General features: G+C 41.3%; 1 protein-coding gene across 2 annotated transcripts in view; it reads left to right on the forward strand.

The window, feature by feature from the left end:
- The first annotated feature begins 3,145 nt into the window (after positions 1-3,145).
- AGO4 (argonaute RISC component 4) overlaps positions 3,146-20,861 on the forward strand; it is a 33,102-nt gene continuing 15,386 nt past the window's right edge. For both annotated transcript variants that reach the window (XM_053920240.2, XM_053920241.2), the window contains exons 1-13: positions 3,146-3,556; positions 8,502-8,667; positions 10,137-10,257; positions 11,844-12,025; positions 12,217-12,353; positions 12,456-12,590; positions 13,254-13,341; positions 15,609-15,756; positions 15,991-16,110; positions 16,235-16,363; positions 16,607-16,740; positions 17,853-18,037; positions 19,417-19,576. In XM_053920240.2, coding sequence (XP_053776215.1) covers positions 3,538-3,556; positions 8,502-8,667; positions 10,137-10,257; positions 11,844-12,025; positions 12,217-12,353; positions 12,456-12,590; positions 13,254-13,341; positions 15,609-15,756; positions 15,991-16,110; positions 16,235-16,363; positions 16,607-16,740; positions 17,853-18,037; positions 19,417-19,576 — 1,724 coding nt within the window. In that variant the 5' untranslated portion in view covers positions 3,146-3,537. The remainder of the gene's footprint in view (positions 3,557-8,501; positions 8,668-10,136; positions 10,258-11,843; positions 12,026-12,216; positions 12,354-12,455; positions 12,591-13,253; positions 13,342-15,608; positions 15,757-15,990; positions 16,111-16,234; positions 16,364-16,606; positions 16,741-17,852; positions 18,038-19,416; positions 19,577-20,861) is intronic.

Consider the following 20,861-nt stretch of genomic DNA (forward strand, 5'->3'; position numbering starts at 1 on the left):
AGACCAGTGGCCCAGAGAAGCATTGGAGCGTCGCAGGCAGTGTGGGGTGGCTGGCTGGAGCCCTGCTTTCTGGCACAGTGTCTACTAGCAAGGTTCCTTCTGGCTCCATCAAGGGAACACTGACATATTTGAAAAGTTCAGCTCCATTCATAAACCTTCACGGAGAACGTTCTGGCTCTCACCCCCAGATGGGTGAGCCAAGTCCCTGTCCCCAGGTGGCGCAGGCACAGGGTTTGTGTAAACATGCTCAGTCCCTGACAGCTCTGTTCCCTTCTCTTGTATTTGAGCTCACCGTCTCTCAAAGGACAGCAAGAGCAGAGCAAGCTGCTTTTAGCTGTGGGAAAGGAGGGGAGGGAAGAGAATTAGTAACTATTGGGCACTTACTCTGTGCCAGAGACAAAGGAATATAAACATATACAATTTAACTTCCCCCTCAAGACATCCTTGAGCAGCAGGTGGAGGGACTTGTCCCAGGTACTTAGAGATAGTATGTTTTAGAACGGTGATTTGAACTCAGGACCATCTGATTCGAAAAATCTGTGCTCTGGAGAAGCTGGAAGTTCACCTAGGCTGGATCATTTTACCTGCACTGGACCATTTCTAGTTCCCAATGTTTATACAACTTGTTCATTCATTCATTCATTCCATTAGTTTCCCTGATTCAGCATTTGTTGCCAGGTAATATGGTAGGCAACAGAGACACAAGCCTGAATCCCTGAACAAGGCATAAGCCCTGCCCTCAAGGATTTATAATGTGATGAGAGCCAGGCCTGGACTGAGACATGAGACCAGGAGCTGAGTTAACTACACCACCAAGGGAGGTCCTGTGGTGGTTCGGCCAGATGACAAGTGCTTCTACTCTAACACTAAGAACTCAAGGTTTGGTGCAGTGAGGGCCATATGTTGCCAATTCTCTACCCAGCCCTCACCCTGTCCCGTAGGTGTGTGGGGTATGGGACAGTGAGCAGCCACCATGGGAGAGAGAGCTGAGGGGGAAGTGGTATTCTGGGGCAGGCTTCTGCTCAGCCACAGCAGGAAATGGAGGAAGGGCTTGCTGAGCAGGCTGAGGTTTAGGGGAGTTTATTGACTATAGCTCTTTGGTTTGGGAGGGAGGGCTCAGTCAGAAGAGTCTTCAGGAAAGCGACAGGGGGAACCTGAGTGGGAGTGAGTTTTGGAATGACAATGTCAGAGCGATGAAGAATGGCAGGGCGAGAGACCGAGGGACTGAGGCATTGCCATCCGACTGAGACTGTGGAGTAAATATATTTCATACCCAAGTTTCCGAGGCTATTTTCAATACAGGAAACAAGCTATGGTCTCTGTTTATGGTACCAGCTATAATATGGAGAAACTTTGTTAGGAAGTGAGAGTGGGAAAGCCAGTCTCAAACCAGGCTGGAAGCCACCAGCACTGTTTCAACTGTGCTGAAACAGCCATTTGGAAGAATTCAGCCTAGGGTAGAGAAGAAGGGAGGTGGCTACTAGTTGTAACACAGCACTTGACCTCTAGTTGGTTTTTTTACCCTCTTAGCTCTGAACCAGTTTACTCATTTAGTGAATACTTCCTCCCCTTCAAACTTTCTGTCTGCTACTATAGTTTTTAATTAATATCCGGTTTAACAGTGAAGTGGCATGATGTTATGGAAGAAACTTGGAGTATGGTATCAGTAGACTAGAATCTGATCACTTGATTAAAAGTCCCATACCATAAGCAGGAGGGGATGGAATTAGCAGGACTAGAATGCAGACATAGAATTCGAATGTTTCCATACTTCACTGGTATATCATAAAACGTAGAGCCTGACTTCCTTAACTTTCCTGAGCTTCAGTTTCCTCATCTGTACAAATACCTCCCTTAATAATATCTACCTTACAGGTGGCTATAAAGACTCAATGACATGTGAAGCCTGTAATACAGTGGCTGGCCATGGTGTGCACTTCACGTTATTAATCATTACATACAAAAATAATTTGGCTCTATAGCTGCTCAAATAAATATCTCACTATACTTATTAGGGGCTGAATTGTGTCCCCCTCAAAAATCATCTGTTGAGTCCTGGCTGGGGTAGCTCAGTGGATTGAGTGCCAGCCTGCAAACCAAAGGGCACTGGTTCAATTCCCAGTCAGGGCACATGCCTGGTTTGCCAGCCAGGTCCCCAGTAGGGGGTGTGCAAGAGGCAACCTCAGGTTGATGTTTCTCTCCCTCCTTTCTCTTCTCTAAAAGTGAATAAATAAAATCTTTTTTAAAAATTCACATGTTGAAATTCTAACCCTCAGGTGACTGTATTTGGAGATAAAGTATTTAAAGAAATAATTAAATTAAAACAAAAGTCCATTCGGTGGGCCCTAATCCATTATTGCCTGTGTTCTTATTCGAGTCATAAGAAGAGGAAATATGGACACAGAAAATGAATTTCTCCCATTCTTGTTTTAAGTCCCCCTTTTTAACTGGTGGACAGAGAGTTCCCCATTCTGCTGATTAGAAATAGCTTCTTGGCCTATGTTCTCCAACTCGAAGTCCCAACTAAAGCCCCAGTGACGCTAGGCCTGCTGGGCTGACCACAACTCCAAGGACACTGCTTCCTTAGCTCTTGGCTGCTAAGGTGAAGTCATCAGAGAAAGCAAGACTGTTGTCTTTTGAGGTGACTGATGACTTTCTGACCAGAGGACCTTGTCATGGGACCAGTGAGAGAATGCATCATTCATCATGGTCCATTTCGTGGTGCTTTCTGGCTGCATTGGGAGGGAAGGGCAACTGGGTATGTGATGTTGGAGGGAAAGCGCTGCACTCGTGATGATTCGTGTTCTCTGTCCCAGGACAGTGGAGGAAGGGGAGACTGACAGAGGAGAAAGAAGTAGTTTGAAGAGGGAGGAAGGAGGAAAGGTGCCTGGTGTGAATCTCAGGGCACTTTCCACTGACAGAAGTGGAGGCTGTGTTTGTGGATCGGCGGGGTCTGGGATCCCGATCTTTCGCGGGGCACTGTGTAGCAGGACACTCTGGGAGGACCGCACGTAGCCCCCCCAAAGTCGTGTGCCCGGGATGGCTGCCCTGGGCAGACAGGGCAGTGCGGGCGGGCGCGCGCGTACACGGCACGTCCTCGGGGCACTGCCCCCTCCGGCGCGCGCCCGCCCGGCCCCATCTCCGTTCCCTGCCCCTTGCAGGGCTCGGTGCCCTCGGTCTCCAGGACAGCGCACGCCCCCTCCGCAAGCCGGGACCCCGGGCCGCGCGCTCCCCGCGCCCCGTCCCCGCCCGCCGGGCGCGCGCGCTGGCTCCCGCTCCCGTTCCAGCTGGCAGCGGCGGCGGCGGCGGCGGGGATTGTTTTTGTTGTCGCTGAGGCCGGAAGAGCCGCAGGAGTCGGGTCCCTGTCCCCGGGCCAGGCGCCGCCGCCGCCCCCTGCCCAGCGCCCGCGTCTCCGCGGCGCTGCCCTCCAGCGCCAATATTCCGGAGATCAAGCGTTACGCAGCGGCGGCGGCGGCGGCGGCGGGGCCCGGAGCGGGAGGCGCCGGGGACCGGGGCGAGGCGGCCCCCGCCGCCGCCATGGAGGCGCTGGGACCAGGTGAGGAGAGCGCTCCGGCCGGAACGGGGCCCCGGGAGGGGTTGGTGGGCGGGCGGGACTGTCGCTCTCGGTCGCCCCCAATGGCTCGTGCATACCCGGGTTCGGGCCGTCAGGCCCCGGGGAATGGGACCTGTGCCCCATTGCACAAGGCTGGGGGAGCTGACCCGGGCCTCGGGGGGCGGGGACCGCGCCCCAGCTTGGAGAGATGTGCGGGCTCTGAAGGTCTGAGCAAGGAAGCTCAGGAAGGTGACTCGCGCCTCCAGGTAGTAGAGGGGAGACCTGACCCAACCTCAGGGAGGTGGTTGAGACGAGGCCAATTTGGGCCTCCGAAGGGATGATCTGTGGCTGGTGCGCTGCGGAGGCCTGGCCTGAATGGACTGGGAAGGTCCCCCACCTACTACCAGGGGTATTCTTGGTTTGGGGCTGCAGCCCTATTTTTCTTTGCACTGGCAGAGGTCCAGAGCCCTCAGATAAGGAATGCCCCTTGCCCCCAAGGCCAAGGGGCAAAGTACTCACCCTTTCTTGAAGGCCCTGGTGGCTCGGGGAATATGGTCCTATGGCTCTGTCTATCTGTCCGTGTGACAGTCCCAAAATTGTCTGGACCAACACCCCAGTGACAGGCGAGTTGGCGGCCAGCCCGCTCCAGCACAGGCTTTAATGCCCAGAGTTCTCTTCTAACTGGGTTATGAGTGGTTGCGAGGATCAAGTGAAGAAAGTGCTTTGGAAAATGTAATTTGCTATCGTTATGAGTGGCCTCTGGTTGTGTCCCCCACTCTGCCCTAATCAGAGGCACCATTCCAGGTTGGAACCAGTGCCCCGCAGAGGAGCCTGGTGCTTCCACCTCCAACCCCAACAGGTTTCTAATGCTTTGGCTAAGTAGGGAGGGGTTTAGGGTCTGAACTAGAATTAACTTTACTATCAGACCTTATCTACGCAGTGGACTTAGTTGTAGATCATTTCATTTTTTTTAGTGCATAGAAAATTCACTTTACCGTTTGAGTTTGGAAACTTTCCAGGTTTGTTTACTTAGAATTTGTTTACAGCACTGAGTGACTTAATCCCACCTTAATTTCCTGTTTAAACTATTTTTTTTCAAAAGGACCTCATAATAAAATTTCATGTGCCTTTTAAAAATAAATTGCTTTTGTCACAGTAATATTATTTGATAAACGTCAGTGTGAGTATTATGCTGGGTTACTTCGGCTGCAGCCCCCGGCGAAAGGCATGATCAAGTCTTTAGGAATGTAACAGACTTCTCTTCAAATCCAATCTAGTAATTTAATAGTTGTATAACCTTGGGCAAATTACTTAATTTCTTTGAACTTTCATTTCCTCATCTATAAAATGAAGCAATAATAATTACTGCTGGGAGATTGTTGTGAGAATGAAACGAGATAATGTATGTGAGAAGTCTTGTAGAGACCAATGCGTTATAGATACTAACAAATGTTCCTTCCCTCTCTCCCCTGTGAGTAACTCATAATTGAAGCAACTGTTGCATTTTACAAAGTGGTATTGAAAGAGACTATGTAACTGTGTGTACAAACTGATTTTCATGGCAAAGATCAACCTAGTGGTATTAGGAATGTCCCAGGGATTTTTTGTTGTTGTTTGATTTTAGCTTTTGCAGATTTGAGGACTTACCAGTTCACCTAGGATTGTGGAAAATTAATTCTCACTAACCACATTTATAAGATGCTAACGAATAAGCCAACATGTCACATAGATCTTTTCTGTTGACTGGAATATTTTCTTGTCTGCTCTCTGGCAAACTCCTCTTTTGCTGTCACAGTACCTTGGAAACCCAGTTAATAACAAGAAGCTGCATGCCAAGCATAGAACCAGAGCAAAGGGAGTTGAAAGTCTTGTGGGATGCTTTGTCCAGGTTGTTGTAAAACCTAGAGGAGCTTTCCTGCCTCTTTATTAAAGCGCACTAATCTGGAGCTTTGTGCCCTCCTCACCTGAACAGTTAATGACGTATTCTTCGTCTTCCTCTGCTCTCCCTCACCCCATTTCCATTTCGGACAACAATAACTTGGAAATATATTTAATACCATTTCTTTTGGTTCTAGCAGTGATAACTTTTATTTTTACAGTGCCTCACAGTTTGGAAAGTGCCTTCATAGTTATTAGCTCATTTGATTCTCTGTGAAGTAAGTAAAACAGACATTATCCCCATATTACAGATGAGAACAGAGATGTAGAGAGCTTAATTAACTCGATCAGGTCTCATGGCTGAGTGGTGAAATGAGGGTGAGTCTGGGTCTTCTGTCCTGGTGTAATGCCCTCCTTTTCTTTCAAGACTAACTTCATCCAATTTATGTTATCATATTTGTTTCCTTTTTGGAAGAAGTAATTTTCTGACTTTGTCACCAAATTTTTGTGATGCCCCCAATATAAAGCCCAGGGACCTTCAAGCACCGTAATATTTATGCAAGTATAATCTACTAGCTAACATTTACGGAGCACTTACTATTATTACAGGGCACTGTGTTAAGCCATTTATAGACATTATCTCATGGGATCCTCACAATAGCCTTAAGAGACAGATGCTATTATTGCCACATATTCCCCTTTTATAGATAAGAAAACTGAGGCGCAGGGAGGCTAAGAAACTAGACTGAGGTCATGGAGTTAGGGAGTGGTGAACCAGGATTGAAACCCAGGCAGTTTGGTGCCAGAGCCTTAGCCACTGTGCTTTTTCTTCGTAAGTGGTTTGCAAAACTCAAAGAAGCCAGCTTTTGGAATGGAAAATTTTAGAATATAGTTTCCTAAATAAATCTTCTAAACTTATTAAAAGAAATGACCGCTCACTGTCTGACTTTTCTTTCTTGCCAATGAAAACAAACATTATTTGCTTTTCTCTACTTCTTAATCCCTTTCCCCTCATTTCCTCTGTCTCTGTCCCTTTGGTACCAAGTAGTTCAGAGAGGTAGAGATTCCAAAGGATCGTGGACTATATTGGGGAGGGAGAGAGTTGGACTGGCAGTTAGGAGACCTGGATTCTAGTCATAATTTAAAATCAAAGTCTTCAAGCTAAGCAGGAAATAAGAACAAATAAAATAAAATAAAATAAAATTAAATTAAATTAAATTAAAGTCATATATCCTTGAATAAGTTATTTGACCCAAATTTCTGATTCACAATTTCTCTCATCAAGCTGGATGTCACCCAACTTTATGATATAATGATTGCTTAAGTGTTTGTTGGGATATGCGGGGCTGACTTCTCTGTATGATTTGATTCAATGTGCCAATCACCTCTGATATGATTTATTATTGACCTCTTACCTTGTTTACAAATATCTTATCACACCCAGAGCAGATCCCCTTTTACACCAGAAGTGGAACTCACCTCCAAGCAACAGTATTTTTAGTATAAATTATGTGCTTTGCTTTAATGAAAAATAACGGTCAGTTCTTGGCTTTGAGGAACGATTGGGTTTCTGTTTAGTTTCTATTTGGAACTGCTACAAGGATTATTAGTAGTGGTCAGTTGAACATTTATGGAATTTCTACAATGTACTGGTCATTGAATTAGGTCTTGAAGAGGTAACAATGACCTGGAGGTTCGTTTCTTCTAAGTTTACAGTCTAGGGGAGGAAACTAACTTAGCAGGCTGTTTCTATGTACTTGTACTGAGTGCTCCATTATGCAGAGGGTCCTGGGAACACAGAGGATACATCCTCCAGGCTGGGAGATTCTGGAAAGTTGGTCACACCTGACCTGAGTTTCGAAGGATAAGCAGAATTTAGGGGATGAATGAACAATGAGTTTAATATGTGCAAAGATTCAGTACTTGAAGAATTTGTATACGGTGATCTGTCAGCACAAGCTTCAGTAAAGTGCTTGCTTTGATGTTCCTCAGTGATGTTGGACAAGACAGCATCTTGCATCAAAGTTTTCTTTCCTCAGTGAATTGTCTTTGTTCTTGGTAAAATGCCATTGCAATAAAGAGTGTTGTAACTCTCCATGGTAACCATAACCCACTTTACTGAACACCTATTCATAGCAGAAAATATGTATATTTTTTAGGCCAGTGTCTATTTGACATTATCTCCAGAAAGGAGTAAGGTTTTTTGTACACAAATATTTCCCAGACTGTGTTTTCCCAAACCCATTACAAGTCAGTAGCATCTCCAAGTGTGGCAACTAAAAATATCTCCAGACATTTTATTTGCCTGTTTCCCGGGGCACAAAATCTCCCCTGGGTCACGAAGGACTGCGAGTTCTTGAAGGCAGAAGCTGTGTTTTTTCTGAGTCCATAGTGCAGGTTAGACATGTAATAAGTGAATAAATGTTTGTTAAATAAATAAACCTTGTAAATAAATAAATAAATAAATAAATAAACCTTCTTTAAGGTTAAATAAATAGACCTTATGATTAGGAAATATCAGATTATCCAGATTCTAAAAGCATCAGGTTATAAACAAGAAAGTTTAACATTATTGATATTGTCCCACTATCTAAACTAACAAGTAAATTGATAAACATAGCTGCTGTTTAACCTCCTCCTGTCTCTACACACTATAATAATGCTGGCCGATTTGTGAAAGATTAATGGGTCCTCTCCATCCTGAACATGATGATGGCACCCAGGGTCAAGATTTTTATTTAAAAGGCACATAACTCCGTAAGCCTGTCTGTAGATGCACTGGTGCTCGTAGAAGGCTTTCTACAGTAGCTGGCATCTGAGAGGAGTTCATCATACTGTCTAACTAATTTTGATGTTCCTCACATTCAAAATAATTGCAACATGGTAAAATGTTGGAAATCTGGAGAACCTTAGGTAAAAAAGACACCCCAAACTCTTCATTTCTTAGTATGTTTTGTGAATAATAAGATCTCAGTAGTTGTAGATATATTAATCATCATCATCATCATCATGAAGGAAATATCATTCTTCATGACCAAACAGCACATCAAATGTCTTTCAATCTCTTCAGGACCTCCGACCAGCCTGTTCCAGCCACCCCGCCGTCCTGGCCTTGGAACTGTTGGGAAACCTATTCGACTGTTAGCCAATCATTTTCAGGTTCAGATTCCCAAAATAGACGTGTACCACTATGATGTGGACATTAAACCAGAAAAACGGCCTCGTAGAGTCAACAGGTAAGGATGAAAAAGAGTAGACTTCTATATAAATGCATATAACTTATTTATTATATGTCCTACTGTTCTCTAATTTTTTGTTGTTGTTGTTCTCTAATTCTTTCAACATGTAGGCTCTGTTTTTCTCTGAGATGATAAGTTCCTTTGCTGTCTCATGCTTGGTTATCCTCCACAGATTCTAGCAGAGTGCTGGCTACATCACAGTTCAATCAGTAAACATTTATTGAAGGAAGAAGAAAAATCACTCTTTCTTGTCCAAGGGTAGCAGAAATTTATAAAAGTAGGTGAAGACATTAGTGTCTATGGGGCATAGAACTATCTGGAAATTCAAATTTTATTATTAAGTGTCGGTGACGGACATGAGAAAAATATAAGTGGAAAGACAGATGGATCATCTTGGAGAGTTGAAGAAAGTAAGCTGAGAAAGAAGTTCTGTTCAATTCTGCATTATCCAAGAGGGGCGTGGATGAGGTGATTTAAGCATTATGGTCTCTGTGATAGGAATTTACCAAGTGTGAAGACATCGCCCTGTAGCAGATACTCTTACAGGGTACTGAGAACAGCCATTTTCCTTTTCTTTCTTTCCATACTTTGCTATTCAAGCAGTCTTTAGTGTTAGGATTCTTGCTTTTCTAAGAATGCTCTTGTTATCGCTAACATTGGTAAGACACAGCACCTGACTTTTCAATGACTGTATCATTCCAAAATCTCACAGACTCCAACTTAAACTATATACTCTTGTTTTGCTGCAACGGCATTTATTTCAGGGCATATGGTGTGATCTGGCATATATGCAAGAACGCTTCAGTAAAGCTACGCATGCTTGAGAGAAAGGCTTTCATTCTGAAAAGAAAGAAACTACATTGGTAGTCTTTATGGAATGAGGACATTTCACAACATTCCCTTCTCTCCACTGCTTGGGAACACTCTGAATAAAACAAGAGAGTATGCAGAATTATAAGTAGCCAGCATTAGTCAAAGAGGTTGAATTACTCTTTTGAGTATGGTGCATCTTAGATTTATTGATCCTCAGATTGCTGAACTTCTGCCCACTTTCTTTTCCAAAACCAGTAAACTTGAAGAATGTATATTTTGATAACAAATTTATCATTTTCAATAGGAACATACCACACTTAGATATCTGACAGAGGTTATTCTTTCTTATAAGGCTGTGTTTATCATAGGAGAGGGATTTGGAAAGCAGGACCATGAGAGGATGCCATAAATTTTATCACTCTTTCCTTTTACTCCCCTCCTTTGTTATCATCTCATAGTTGTGTTTGTTCACTTGTTATTACCTTTCTTTAGTTAACTGTTGTTTTCATTACTTAAATCAATGGTCACTTTAACTCTTACTTTTCCCAAGGACTTTTGAACTGAATTTAGATGATTAAGGTATGACGATAGTTTCCTTACTGTTCACCATCTTTCCAAGCTAACTAACCTGCACTATCTCCATTACTGTTAAGGGAGGTAGTAGATACAATGGTGCGGCACTTCAAGATGCAAATATTTGGTGATCGGCAGCCTGGCTATGATGGCAAAAGAAACATGTACACCGCCCATCCATTGCCAATTGGACGGGATAGGGTAAGTGTTGACAGTAGAACTGTTTATTAGACTTGGGTCCAATTTAGTAGTAATTACATAGGACAAAAATGTTTCCTCTTCTAATAACAATTCAATTCTTAGTTGTTTCTCATAGTGATAATAGGTTTTTCTGTCCATGTTTTCTTCTCCCATAGTTAATTGATAATTAAACATTAAATGAACATTAGAATTTGGGTTGATTATGTCATTTTATACATATTCCAGATTTCTCACATTGTTAAGATGTTACTTGAATCTGACCATGGAGTTTTTATAAATTATAGAATTTTGTATAATACCCATTTATGAAAATATACATAATGCCACAGTAACTTTTTAAAAAATTTATTTTTAAAATTAAAAAAGTCATATGACAATATATGCTCATTATAAACTCATTTAGACAATCTAGAAATGCTGTGGCAACCTGCCTCCCCACCTGTCCTCGATCCCATTTTCCTTTTCAGAGGAAACTGTCCTAATAGTTTGGTATGTGTCCTTTCAGATGTTTTTATGTGCACTAGCTATTTGTGCATTTATTTATGTACATTTTTATTTGTTTCCATATTGTTTTGATATATTTTTTCATTTAACAATATGTCTGGGAGTTCTTTCCATTTCTGTACATTTAAATCTACCTTATTATTTTTTAAATTGATTTGAGAGAGAAACATCGATTTGTTGTTCAACTTATTTATGCATTCATTGGTTGCTTCTTGTATGTGCCCTGACTGGAGACTGAACCTGCAACTTTGGTGTTTTAGACCAATGCTCTGACCAACTGAGCTACCCTGCCCTTATTATTTTTTAATTCAAAAAAATTTGCCCTGGCTGGTGTGGCTTAGTGGATTGAGCACCGACCTGCGAACCAAAGGGTTGCTGGTTCGAATCCCAGTCTAGAGCACATGTCTGGGTTGCCGGCCGGGTCCCCAGTCGGGGGTGCATGGGAGACAACCACACATTGATGTTGCTCTCCCTCTCTTTCTCCATCCTTTTCTCTAAAAATAGTAAAATATTTTTTAAAAATGTTTACTGTGGTAAAGTATACATAACATAGAATGTACTATTTTAACCATTTTTAAGTGTAGAGTTCTATGGCATTAAGTATAGTCACACTGTTGTGCAATTGTGACCACTATCCACCTCAGAAGTTTTCATCATCCCAGACTGAAACTCTACCCATTCAGCCATAACTCCCCACTCCTTCCTCCCCCAGTCTCCGGTCACTGCTCGTCTACTTTCTGTTTCTATGACTTTGACTAGTCTAGGTGCTTCCTCTAAGTGGAATCACACCATATTTGTCATTTTGTGTCTGGCTTATTTCACTTAGCACAGTTAAGTGGAGATAAACACTTAAATAGTGTTTTTAAGGTTCATAGATTTTGTAGCATCTACCTTATTTTTAAACTATTGCATCATGTTACTATTTGATATTAAATCATTTCCCTATTGATGGACCTGTAAGTAGTTTCCAGTGGTTTGCAATTCCAGATGTGTAAATACCTTTATGCATATACTATACTGAATATTTCTGGGAACTTTCTCTCAGCCTTTGTAAATATACATATATGTGTATTTTTCCTTAGGTTGATATGGAAGTGACCCTTCCAGGTGAGGGGAAAGACCAGACCTTTAAAGTGTCTGTTCAGTGGGTGTCAGTTGTGAGCCTTCAGTTGCTTTTAGAAGCGTTAGCCGGACACTTGAATGAAGTCCCAGATGACTCAGTACAAGCACTTGATGTTATCACAAGACACCTTCCCTCCATGAGGTTAGTACCTTAGTTTGAATTCTTTGCCGCAGATATCGGACCTTTTTTATTTTTGATGGTTTGCATTGGAGTCATTGAAAGGTTTCTACATAGGTCATAGTTTAAACTTGGTTTCAATTTACGAAGTTGAGAGTGAAGTGAAAGACTTTTCAAGTTTTTATTGTAAAACATGCAAACTTTCATTTCTTCAGATACACTCCAGTGGGCCGGTCCTTTTTCTCACCTCCGGAAGGTTACTACCACCCTCTGGGAGGGGGCAGGGAGGTTTGGTTTGGCTTTCATCAGTCTGTGAGACCTGCCATGTGGAATATGATGCTCAATATTGACGGTAGGATGGGATTCTCTTCCCCCTTAAGTCTTTTGGCCCATTTTCTTGGTCCTGTCTCTTTCCCCAAAGCTAAGTATCCTCCCCTTCCTCTCTCTTTGTTAGTATCTGCAACTGCCTTCTACCGGGCTCAGCCTATCATTGAGTTCATGTGTGAGGTTTTAGACATTCAGAACATCAATGAACAGACCAAACCTCTAACAGATTCCCAGCGTGTCAAGTTTACCAAAGAAATCAGAGGTAGGTATTGGCATTACTGTAGTCTCGGAGAGTCAGTTCAGCATGGTGCAAGGAGCGTGGTCTTGGAGTCAGACTCACCTGGGCTTCCGGCCCATCCCAGCTAGATCTATCAGGGGGACCTCGGGCAAGTTACTTAACCACTATGAGTCTTAGATTATTCATCTCTAATGTAAAGACGTATCTAGTAAAACTGTTGTGAGAATTAAATCCAATCAGATTTATAAGCTTCAATGCAGTTAGAGTTATAAAGTTTCTAGCACAATACCTGGCACATAATAGGCACTTACTGTTTTAAAAACTTCTATTTTAATAAACTAACACAAGTTTGCTTATTTCCCTTTTGGAATTTTTTTTTTCTTTGCTTGTAATTAGCTGTCTTCTCTCACTAGAATATAAGTTTCATTAGCACCTGACCATAATGGATACATAGTAATTATGTATTGAACAAAGTAATAAATTAAAGTGGTTGCAATCTTAAATCATCTGGGTTCTAGTATTTTCTGCTTAGCTGAGGCTTTTTGTCTACACGTAACGAAATTATTCCCATATCCTTGCAACTTATGTCCTGTACAATGGCATGTCTTTCTGAAGACATTTGAATCTGTTTTTATCCTTATGCTTTTAATTAATACTGATGTTTTAACTTTTTTTTTTCAACTTCAGGTCTTAAAGTTGAGGTGACTCACTGTGGACAGATGAAGCGAAAATACCGAGTTTGCAACGTGACTAGACGGCCAGCCAGTCATCAAACGTATGTTAACCGCATCTAGAATGACAGCATTACGTTTTCGCAAACAGAGGAAGCTACTGTAATCATTTGAGGAATTGGTATCTCCTACTGCGATTTTTCAAAATCACTGAGCTCTTCGCGTTTAAGCACCAAAGCTTTAAAAATGTTTTAACGTTTTTTGATAGACATTTGTAAAACTTATTTCCTGCCTTTAATTCATTTCACCTCTTAAACAGAGTGTGCTCAGCAGAGATCACCTTTTATCTAGTGATGCAGACTCATCACTATTATCATCATTTATTATACTGTTATGAATCTCAATGCGTGGCCCAAAGGGTTTATTAAGGCCTCGAAGTGATATGGGGCTGTCATGGGAAGATGTGTATCATGGAGCCCTTGACAGTTTCCTGCACAAGTCATGTTGAAACTTGGTTTCAGGTTACAGAGTTGTGTGGGTTGCTCTCCCTCCTTTTGGAGCTGGCTGTTGCTTCTTCCAGCTGTCCGTGCGCGCAGGGCACACCTCCAGCAGCACACTCACTTTCACTTCCCCATCTCATTTGCCTAATCACCCAACTTCGGATTCACTGTGAACTACGCCTAATGAGAAACTACATGCTAGAGTACTTTTTAAATTACCATCTACGTAAATTTTGTTCTTGTAATCTGTATCACTAAACTCATGACTGAGATAACATAAATATTGTCTCTTCCAAGTAACTAACCTACATATATAACCTTTACATTTTTGATTACTCAGAAGCCCTGTAAAATTTTTTAATTTTTTTGCTTATATTCTAATCTGACTTTGTTTTAGATCCGTGGTTCTCGATATTTGAACTTTAGTGTACGTCAAAACCACCTTTGAAGGCCTTTGGTCTAGATAGCTAAATTTGGGGGGTGGGTGACCTCTGGATAAATGTGGTATATTAATTCAATCTGATTTGAATAAATTCCTCAGTATGAACTCATGTACACATTACATAAATTCCTTAAGAGTTATAAAGTGATACTCCATGGTATCTTCATATTATGTCATTGACCTCATTCTCTAGGGGGAAAAATGTTACCAGAATCTTAGGAAATCACTGTTGAGAATTTTAGCATTTGTTTCAAGAGGAACTGTCTCTTTTTCATTATTTAATTACTTTACAACCTATAAGAATAATTATACTTACATACCTATATAATTTATGCATGAAAATTAAAAGCACACAAATTTATTTTCTTTAATTTTTCAAGGAAATAAACTTTTCATTTCAAGTTTATATTATCACTTGGACTTCAGAATCTGCAGAAAGCCACTAGGTTTTAGTACAACATAATCTTACAGTATAGACTGTGAACCTTTAACAGTAATTAAAATGTAGTCATTGTAGCAAGTAATATTTTCCTTCTTCATTTGCAGTGTCAAATAAAATTTACCTCTAAACAATTTTAAACATGCCTTTATTTTCTATAAGTGCAACAGATTTTAATCCAGAAATGTAAACATTCTTGGATCGATATGGGGCTGAACAAAATTATTTTCTCCTCAGACATAGATGCTAAATTGCACTGAAGTGGTCAGTGGCCAGCTTGCTTATGACCTGAAGTCCTGAATTCAGACTAGGAGAGTTACATGAGTCTTACATAGGTCATACTCACAGCGTTGTTACTTTGCGGGGTTGTAACAATTAAGAGAGTAAGATTAAAGTTAGTATTGTGCCAAGTATTAGAGATACTTTGCCCACTGGAAGAGTCAAATAAACAATCTCTTAAATCTCCCTCCTCAGTTTATACAAAGTATCCTAGCATAGTCTCAATTTCATGTACTTGGTCTTGTTGCCTCCAAATCCACATATATTTGTCCTGGTTTAATGGGACATTTTAATTATCTGAAAATGTGGGCCCGATCACTATGCTACACTCATTTTGCCAAAAACAGAAAATTCTCTTAAGCAAACAAAATTTCTATCTATAAGAAGCCAACAAGAGATTGTTTCTGTAGGTGTTAGCTGATCTAATCTAGTGAATCTCTGTAATTTCTGATTCTGTAGCTTCTTGTTTTAAGTTCTTTTTAAACTTTAATTATAATTTTTTCTCATTCTAGCTTTAAAAAACATGGAAAATTCCAACGTGATCACTCTTTGGATTAAATACCAAAATGACTTAAGTGAAAATGTACAAGTAAAGATTGACCTTTGTTTTTAAGTGACTGATCAAGGTAGAAAATGTTAGTAGACTTTTGTTTGTTTGCTTATTTAAGAAAAGAGAACTTGAAATTTCTAAAAAGACATTGTCTCCTATAGTTTTCCTTTACAGCTAGAAAATGGTCAAGCTATGGAATGTACTGTAGCTCAATATTTTAAGCAAAAGTATAGTCTGCAGCTGAAATACCCCCACCTGCCATGTCTCCAAGTAGGACAAGAACAAAAGCATACGTACTTGCCACTCGAGGTAAGCTACATTTTCTTTTGCCAATCTGCCAGTTTCTTGAATGACTTAAAAAACAACATCGTATCTAAGCAAGTGGTAGAATTTAGTATTAATCTCTAACATATTTGGGGCTGATTATATAACAGAATTTTCATTTTTGAGGGGCAAGGAATGGAAGATGTAAGATAGAGTTCGTCAAAGGCTTAAGATACAGAAGCCCATGACACAAATGAATTTCTCTTTGCCTCTTGGCAGGTCTGTAATATAGTGGCAGGACAGCGATGTATAAAGAAACTCACAGACAATCAGACGTCCACGATGATCAAAGCCACGGCAAGATCTGCTCCCGACAGACAGGAAGAAATCAGCAGACTGGTCAGTAAGGCATGGTCTTTAAGACAAGCTAGCGTTTGAGATGCAAAATCAAAACAGTAGAAAACTCCTGATGGGACACAGGTACTCTTCGGTTCTTATATATGCAGGCTTTCCTGTTCTTTAGGTGAAGAGTAACAGCATGGTGGGTGGACCTGACCCATACCTTAAAGAATTTGGTATTGTTGTCCACAATGAAATGACAGAGCTCACAGGCAGGGTACTTCCAGCACCAATGCTACAGTATGGAGGCCGGGTAAGCTTTTCATTTTGCTCAGCAAGCTTCTTCCAATAACCAGTCGAAAAGAGAGTAACGGAGGGCTTTTCTACACCACCACAGTGAATTTACCCATAGTTATGCTTATTATTGCTCTTTGTCTTTTGGCTAATACCAAATAGAGTTCTGTTTATCCCCTCATCCATATTCAAATGGCCTTAGATTGTAATGTCTTTTCTCTTTTCTTTTGTTTCTTTTTTTTGTTTTGTTTTGTTTTTAAAGAATAAAACAGTAGCCACACCCAACCAGGGTGTCTGGGACATGCGAGGAAAGCAGTTTTATGCTGGCATTGAAATTAAAGTTTGGGCAGTTGCTTGTTTTGCGCCTCAGAAACAATGTAGGGAAGATTTACTAAAGTGAGTATCTTCATATTTTCAGCTTAGTAATATCACTTCCAGATATGAAAAATGCCATCTTTATGTGAATGTGCTGTGTGCACTGGCACCAAATCCCTGACTGCTGTAGTGACACCGTCTGGCTCTAGGAAAAAACACCTTGTATTGTAACAAATTGCCAATTCGGGACATACATTAAGAGTCTGACTCAGCTTCCTTACATTTAGAGCAGACACTTGGGACTCACAAGGTTGAAGCATTGCCTGTTGGCAAATCCGTGGGTTCTCAGTGAAACTTCCTTTGGTATTACTTGTATGTGTTCGGCTAAAATAAAAATGAGTTCATTTTTAACCATTCTAGTTTACTAGCAATGTTTTACTACAAGGTCACTGACTAAGATCGCTGGTCCATGTCTCCCAGATGCAGCCATCTGTACAAAGGAAGTTAGAAGAGTAGCAAAATCAAGGCGGAGAAAGGGGACTGGGATGAGAGAAGGGAACCCTACAAAATATTGGCAGACGCACAAAAGAAACTATTCTGCAAGCTTTCTACATAGCTTGCAGGGACTTCTGAAACCCAAAGTTCAAAATTTCATAATGAGGTTCTCTTTTTTCAAGTGATGGTTTCTTTTGCCATTGTACTGATTCAAATGTGTTGCTAGTTTGACTGTCATCCTAAATGCAGCGACTGTGTAACAGAGTGTGGTCTGGGTTCTCACCTGAACACGCACTTACAAGAGCTCACCCAGCTGTTCTCATAGCAGGCTTACCCAAATACACATTACCTGAAATTTTGACTTTGCATTTCTTCAGTCCAGAATTACTGACTTGCATGTTTAAAAAAAAAAAAAAAATCTTTGGCCAGGAATGTTATTCTAATCCCTGGGGCCTTAGGCATAACTATTTAAAACTTCAAAATAATCCAATAGGTTAATAATATAGATTCTTCTGCATGGGAATGATACAACAGCCAGTCTATTTTTTTTCAACCAACTAAAAAATTTCGTTGTTTATTTGTTTGTGTCTAATTTTGGCTAAGAATTTGCAGAACTGAAGGAAGTATCATAGAGGGAAATAAATACTAAGTACGTACTCTGAAATGAAAGCAGCGTGCCACTGGTTCTGTTTTAACAGGAGTTTCACTGACCAGCTCCGTAAAATCTCTAAGGATGCAGGAATGCCCATCCAGGGTCAGCCATGTTTCTGCAAGTACGCACAAGGTGCAGACAGCGTGGAGCCCATGTTTAAACACCTGAAAATGACATACGTGGGCCTTCAGCTAATAGTGGTGATCTTGCCCGGAAAGACGCCAGTATATGGTATGGACCCCTTTAACGTTGAATGAAGGGTGATTTCAACGTTATCACATTGAAGGGGTGAGGTCTTCACTAGTAGGTGTGACAAACAGGATAAGCTAGAGTATGCTGCAGTCGCAAACACCCCCAAACTCTCAGGGGCTCCAAGCAGCCATGTATTTGCTTTTTGCTTCTGCAGTGCGTCCATTGCAGGTAGACTGCAGCCTCTGCTCCATGTCATCCAATCATTTTTCACTCTAAAACCTGGGTTGGCAGAGCAGTCACTGTTTGGAATGTTGCAGGCTTCATGGCAGAGAGAAAAGAGAGCTCTGGAGGGTACTTAACATCTGCAACTTCTTGGCCACAACCAGCTGTATTGGCCCATCCAACCTATGTGGGGGGAAGATGGGCATGGGGCCAAGAAATGCAGTGGAAGTGAGGACTGGGCATGTAGTGAAATTCTGCCATAGCCCCCAAAGCAGGGAGAACTAGAATGTTGGTTAAAAATACTTAGGAATATCAGAGTGGGGAAGAGGAGAGGAACCTACCACTTCCAGAAAAGGAGCTGTTTAGTTTGTATCTATTAGAAGAAGAATGATGCAAAGTTCTTCTGGCTATTTTAGTAAAAGATTTGGAAACTGTAGACCAAGCTGCTGGAACTTTGTAAAATAACTTCAACCCTCTCTGAATTTGCTTCTTTTGTTACCTTCAGTTTTGTCTCTAATGTTTAGAGGGGGAAAAAAAGGCAGAGGTGGAGAGGAGGGAAAAATTCTATGGGTTGGTGTGCCTGTAGTGAGAGGGAGCAGCTAGGGAGAGTGAATCCTTTGTCAGGCCAGTCCTGCGGGAAAAGGAGCCTCCAGGGACTGAGTAAGTGGTGGCAGGCAGTGTTGTAGAATAAAGAAGTAGGCTAGTTTGAAGGCCTGGCCCTGGCTGGGTTGCTCAGTCGGTTAGAGCATCATCTTGATATGCCAAAGTTGCGGGTTCAATCCCCGGTCAAGGCACATACAAGAAGCAACCAATGAATGCATAAATAAGTGGAACAACAAGTTGGTGTCTCTCACTCTCTCTCCCCTTTCCTCTCTCTCTAAACATCAATAAATTGAAATTTAAAAACGTTGGAGCTCCAGTGGCATAATCGGTTAGCGCAAGGTACTTATAAAATTTAAAAACAAATAAAGGCCTTTGGGAGAGAAGGAAGAGGGTGGGGGATGGCCTATCCAAACTGAAAAAAAAAAAATGCCCTGGGATTTAGCAAATGAAAAACCCCGCACAAGAAAAGCATCTAGCACCATGTACAGTATATAGTAGGCACTCTGTAAATGTCAGTATGGATTTTCCCCTCTGTTCTTAGTAATTAAGAAAATATTTAAACATTTTAAAAAATCAATTAATTATTTTTATAGCGGAGGTGAAACGTGTTGGGGATACCCTCCTGGGTATGGCCACGCAATGTGTCCAGGTAAAAAATGTAGTGAAGACCTCACCCCAGACTCTTTCCAACCTTTGCCTGAAGATAAATGCAAAGCTTGGAGGAATTAACAACGTGCTTGTACCTCATCAAAGGTAAGATTCTGAACTCTGTTTTTCCCACTTTTTATTACGCTCTAACGTATATAATTTACAGTAAAGCACACAAACCTCAAGTATGCATCTTGATTACTTTTTCTTTATTTTTCAATTTTCTTTCTTTTTTAAAAAGAGTTTTATTTATTTTTGAGAGAGAGGGGAAGGGAGGGAGAAAGAGAGGGAGAAAAACATCGATGTGTGAAAGAAGCATTGATCAATTGTCTCTCGCAAACCCCCAGCAGGGAACCTGGCCCACAACCCAGCCATGTGCCCTGACTGGGAATCAAACCAGTGACACTTTGGTTCACAGGCCATCACTCAATCCACTGAGCCACACCAGCCAGGGCTTAGAATATTATTGACTATATTGCCTGTGCTGTACTTTACATCCCCATGACTTTTCTGTAACTACCAATTCGTACTTAATTCCTTCACCTTTTTCACCTATGCCTCCGACCCTCTCCCATCTGGCACCTGTCAAAATATTCGGCGGATATAGATACAGAGGATTTTTTCTGTTTCTGCTTGTTCATTTATTTTGTTTTTTAGATTCAATTATTGACAGATATGTATGCCATTTTATTGTTAATATTTTTTATCTTTTTCTTCTCCTTAAAGAAGACCTCTAACATTTCATGTAATACTAGTTTGGTGGTGATGAACTTCTTTTAGCTTTTCCTTGTTGGGGAAGCTCTTTATGTGTCCTTGGATTCTAAATGAAGCTTTGCTGGATAGAGTAATCTTGGTTGTAGGTCCTTGCTTTTCATCACTTTGAATATTACTTGCTAATCCTTTCTGGCCTACAAAGTTTCTGTTGAGGAATCAGCTGACTGTCTTATGGGAGCTCCCTTGTAGGCAACTAATTGCTTTTCTCTTGCTGCTTTTGTGATTCTCTACTTATCTTTAATTTTTGGCATTTTAATCATGATGTGTCTTGGTGTGGTCCTCTTTGGGGCCATCTTGTTTGGGACTCTGCCTTTCCTGGACTTCTATGTCTATCTCCTTCCCCAGGTTAGGGAAGTTTTCTGTCATTATTTTTTTAAATAGGTTTTCAATTTCTTACTCCCTCTCTTCTCCTTCCAGCACCCCCATGATGCAAATGTTGGTACGCTTGAAGTAGTCCCAGTGGCTTCTTACACTATCCTCATTTTTGGGGATTATTTTTTTCTTTTTGCTGTTCTGATTGGGTATTTTTTGCTTTTGTATCTTCCGAATAGCTGATTTGATTTTTGTCTTCGTATACTCTACTGTTAATTCCCTGTAAATTAATCTTCATTTCTGT

This window comes from Desmodus rotundus, chromosome 3 (genome assembly GCF_022682495.2).
Source record: "Desmodus rotundus isolate HL8 chromosome 3, HLdesRot8A.1, whole genome shotgun sequence".
NCBI lineage: Eukaryota > Metazoa > Chordata > Mammalia > Chiroptera > Phyllostomidae > Desmodus > Desmodus rotundus.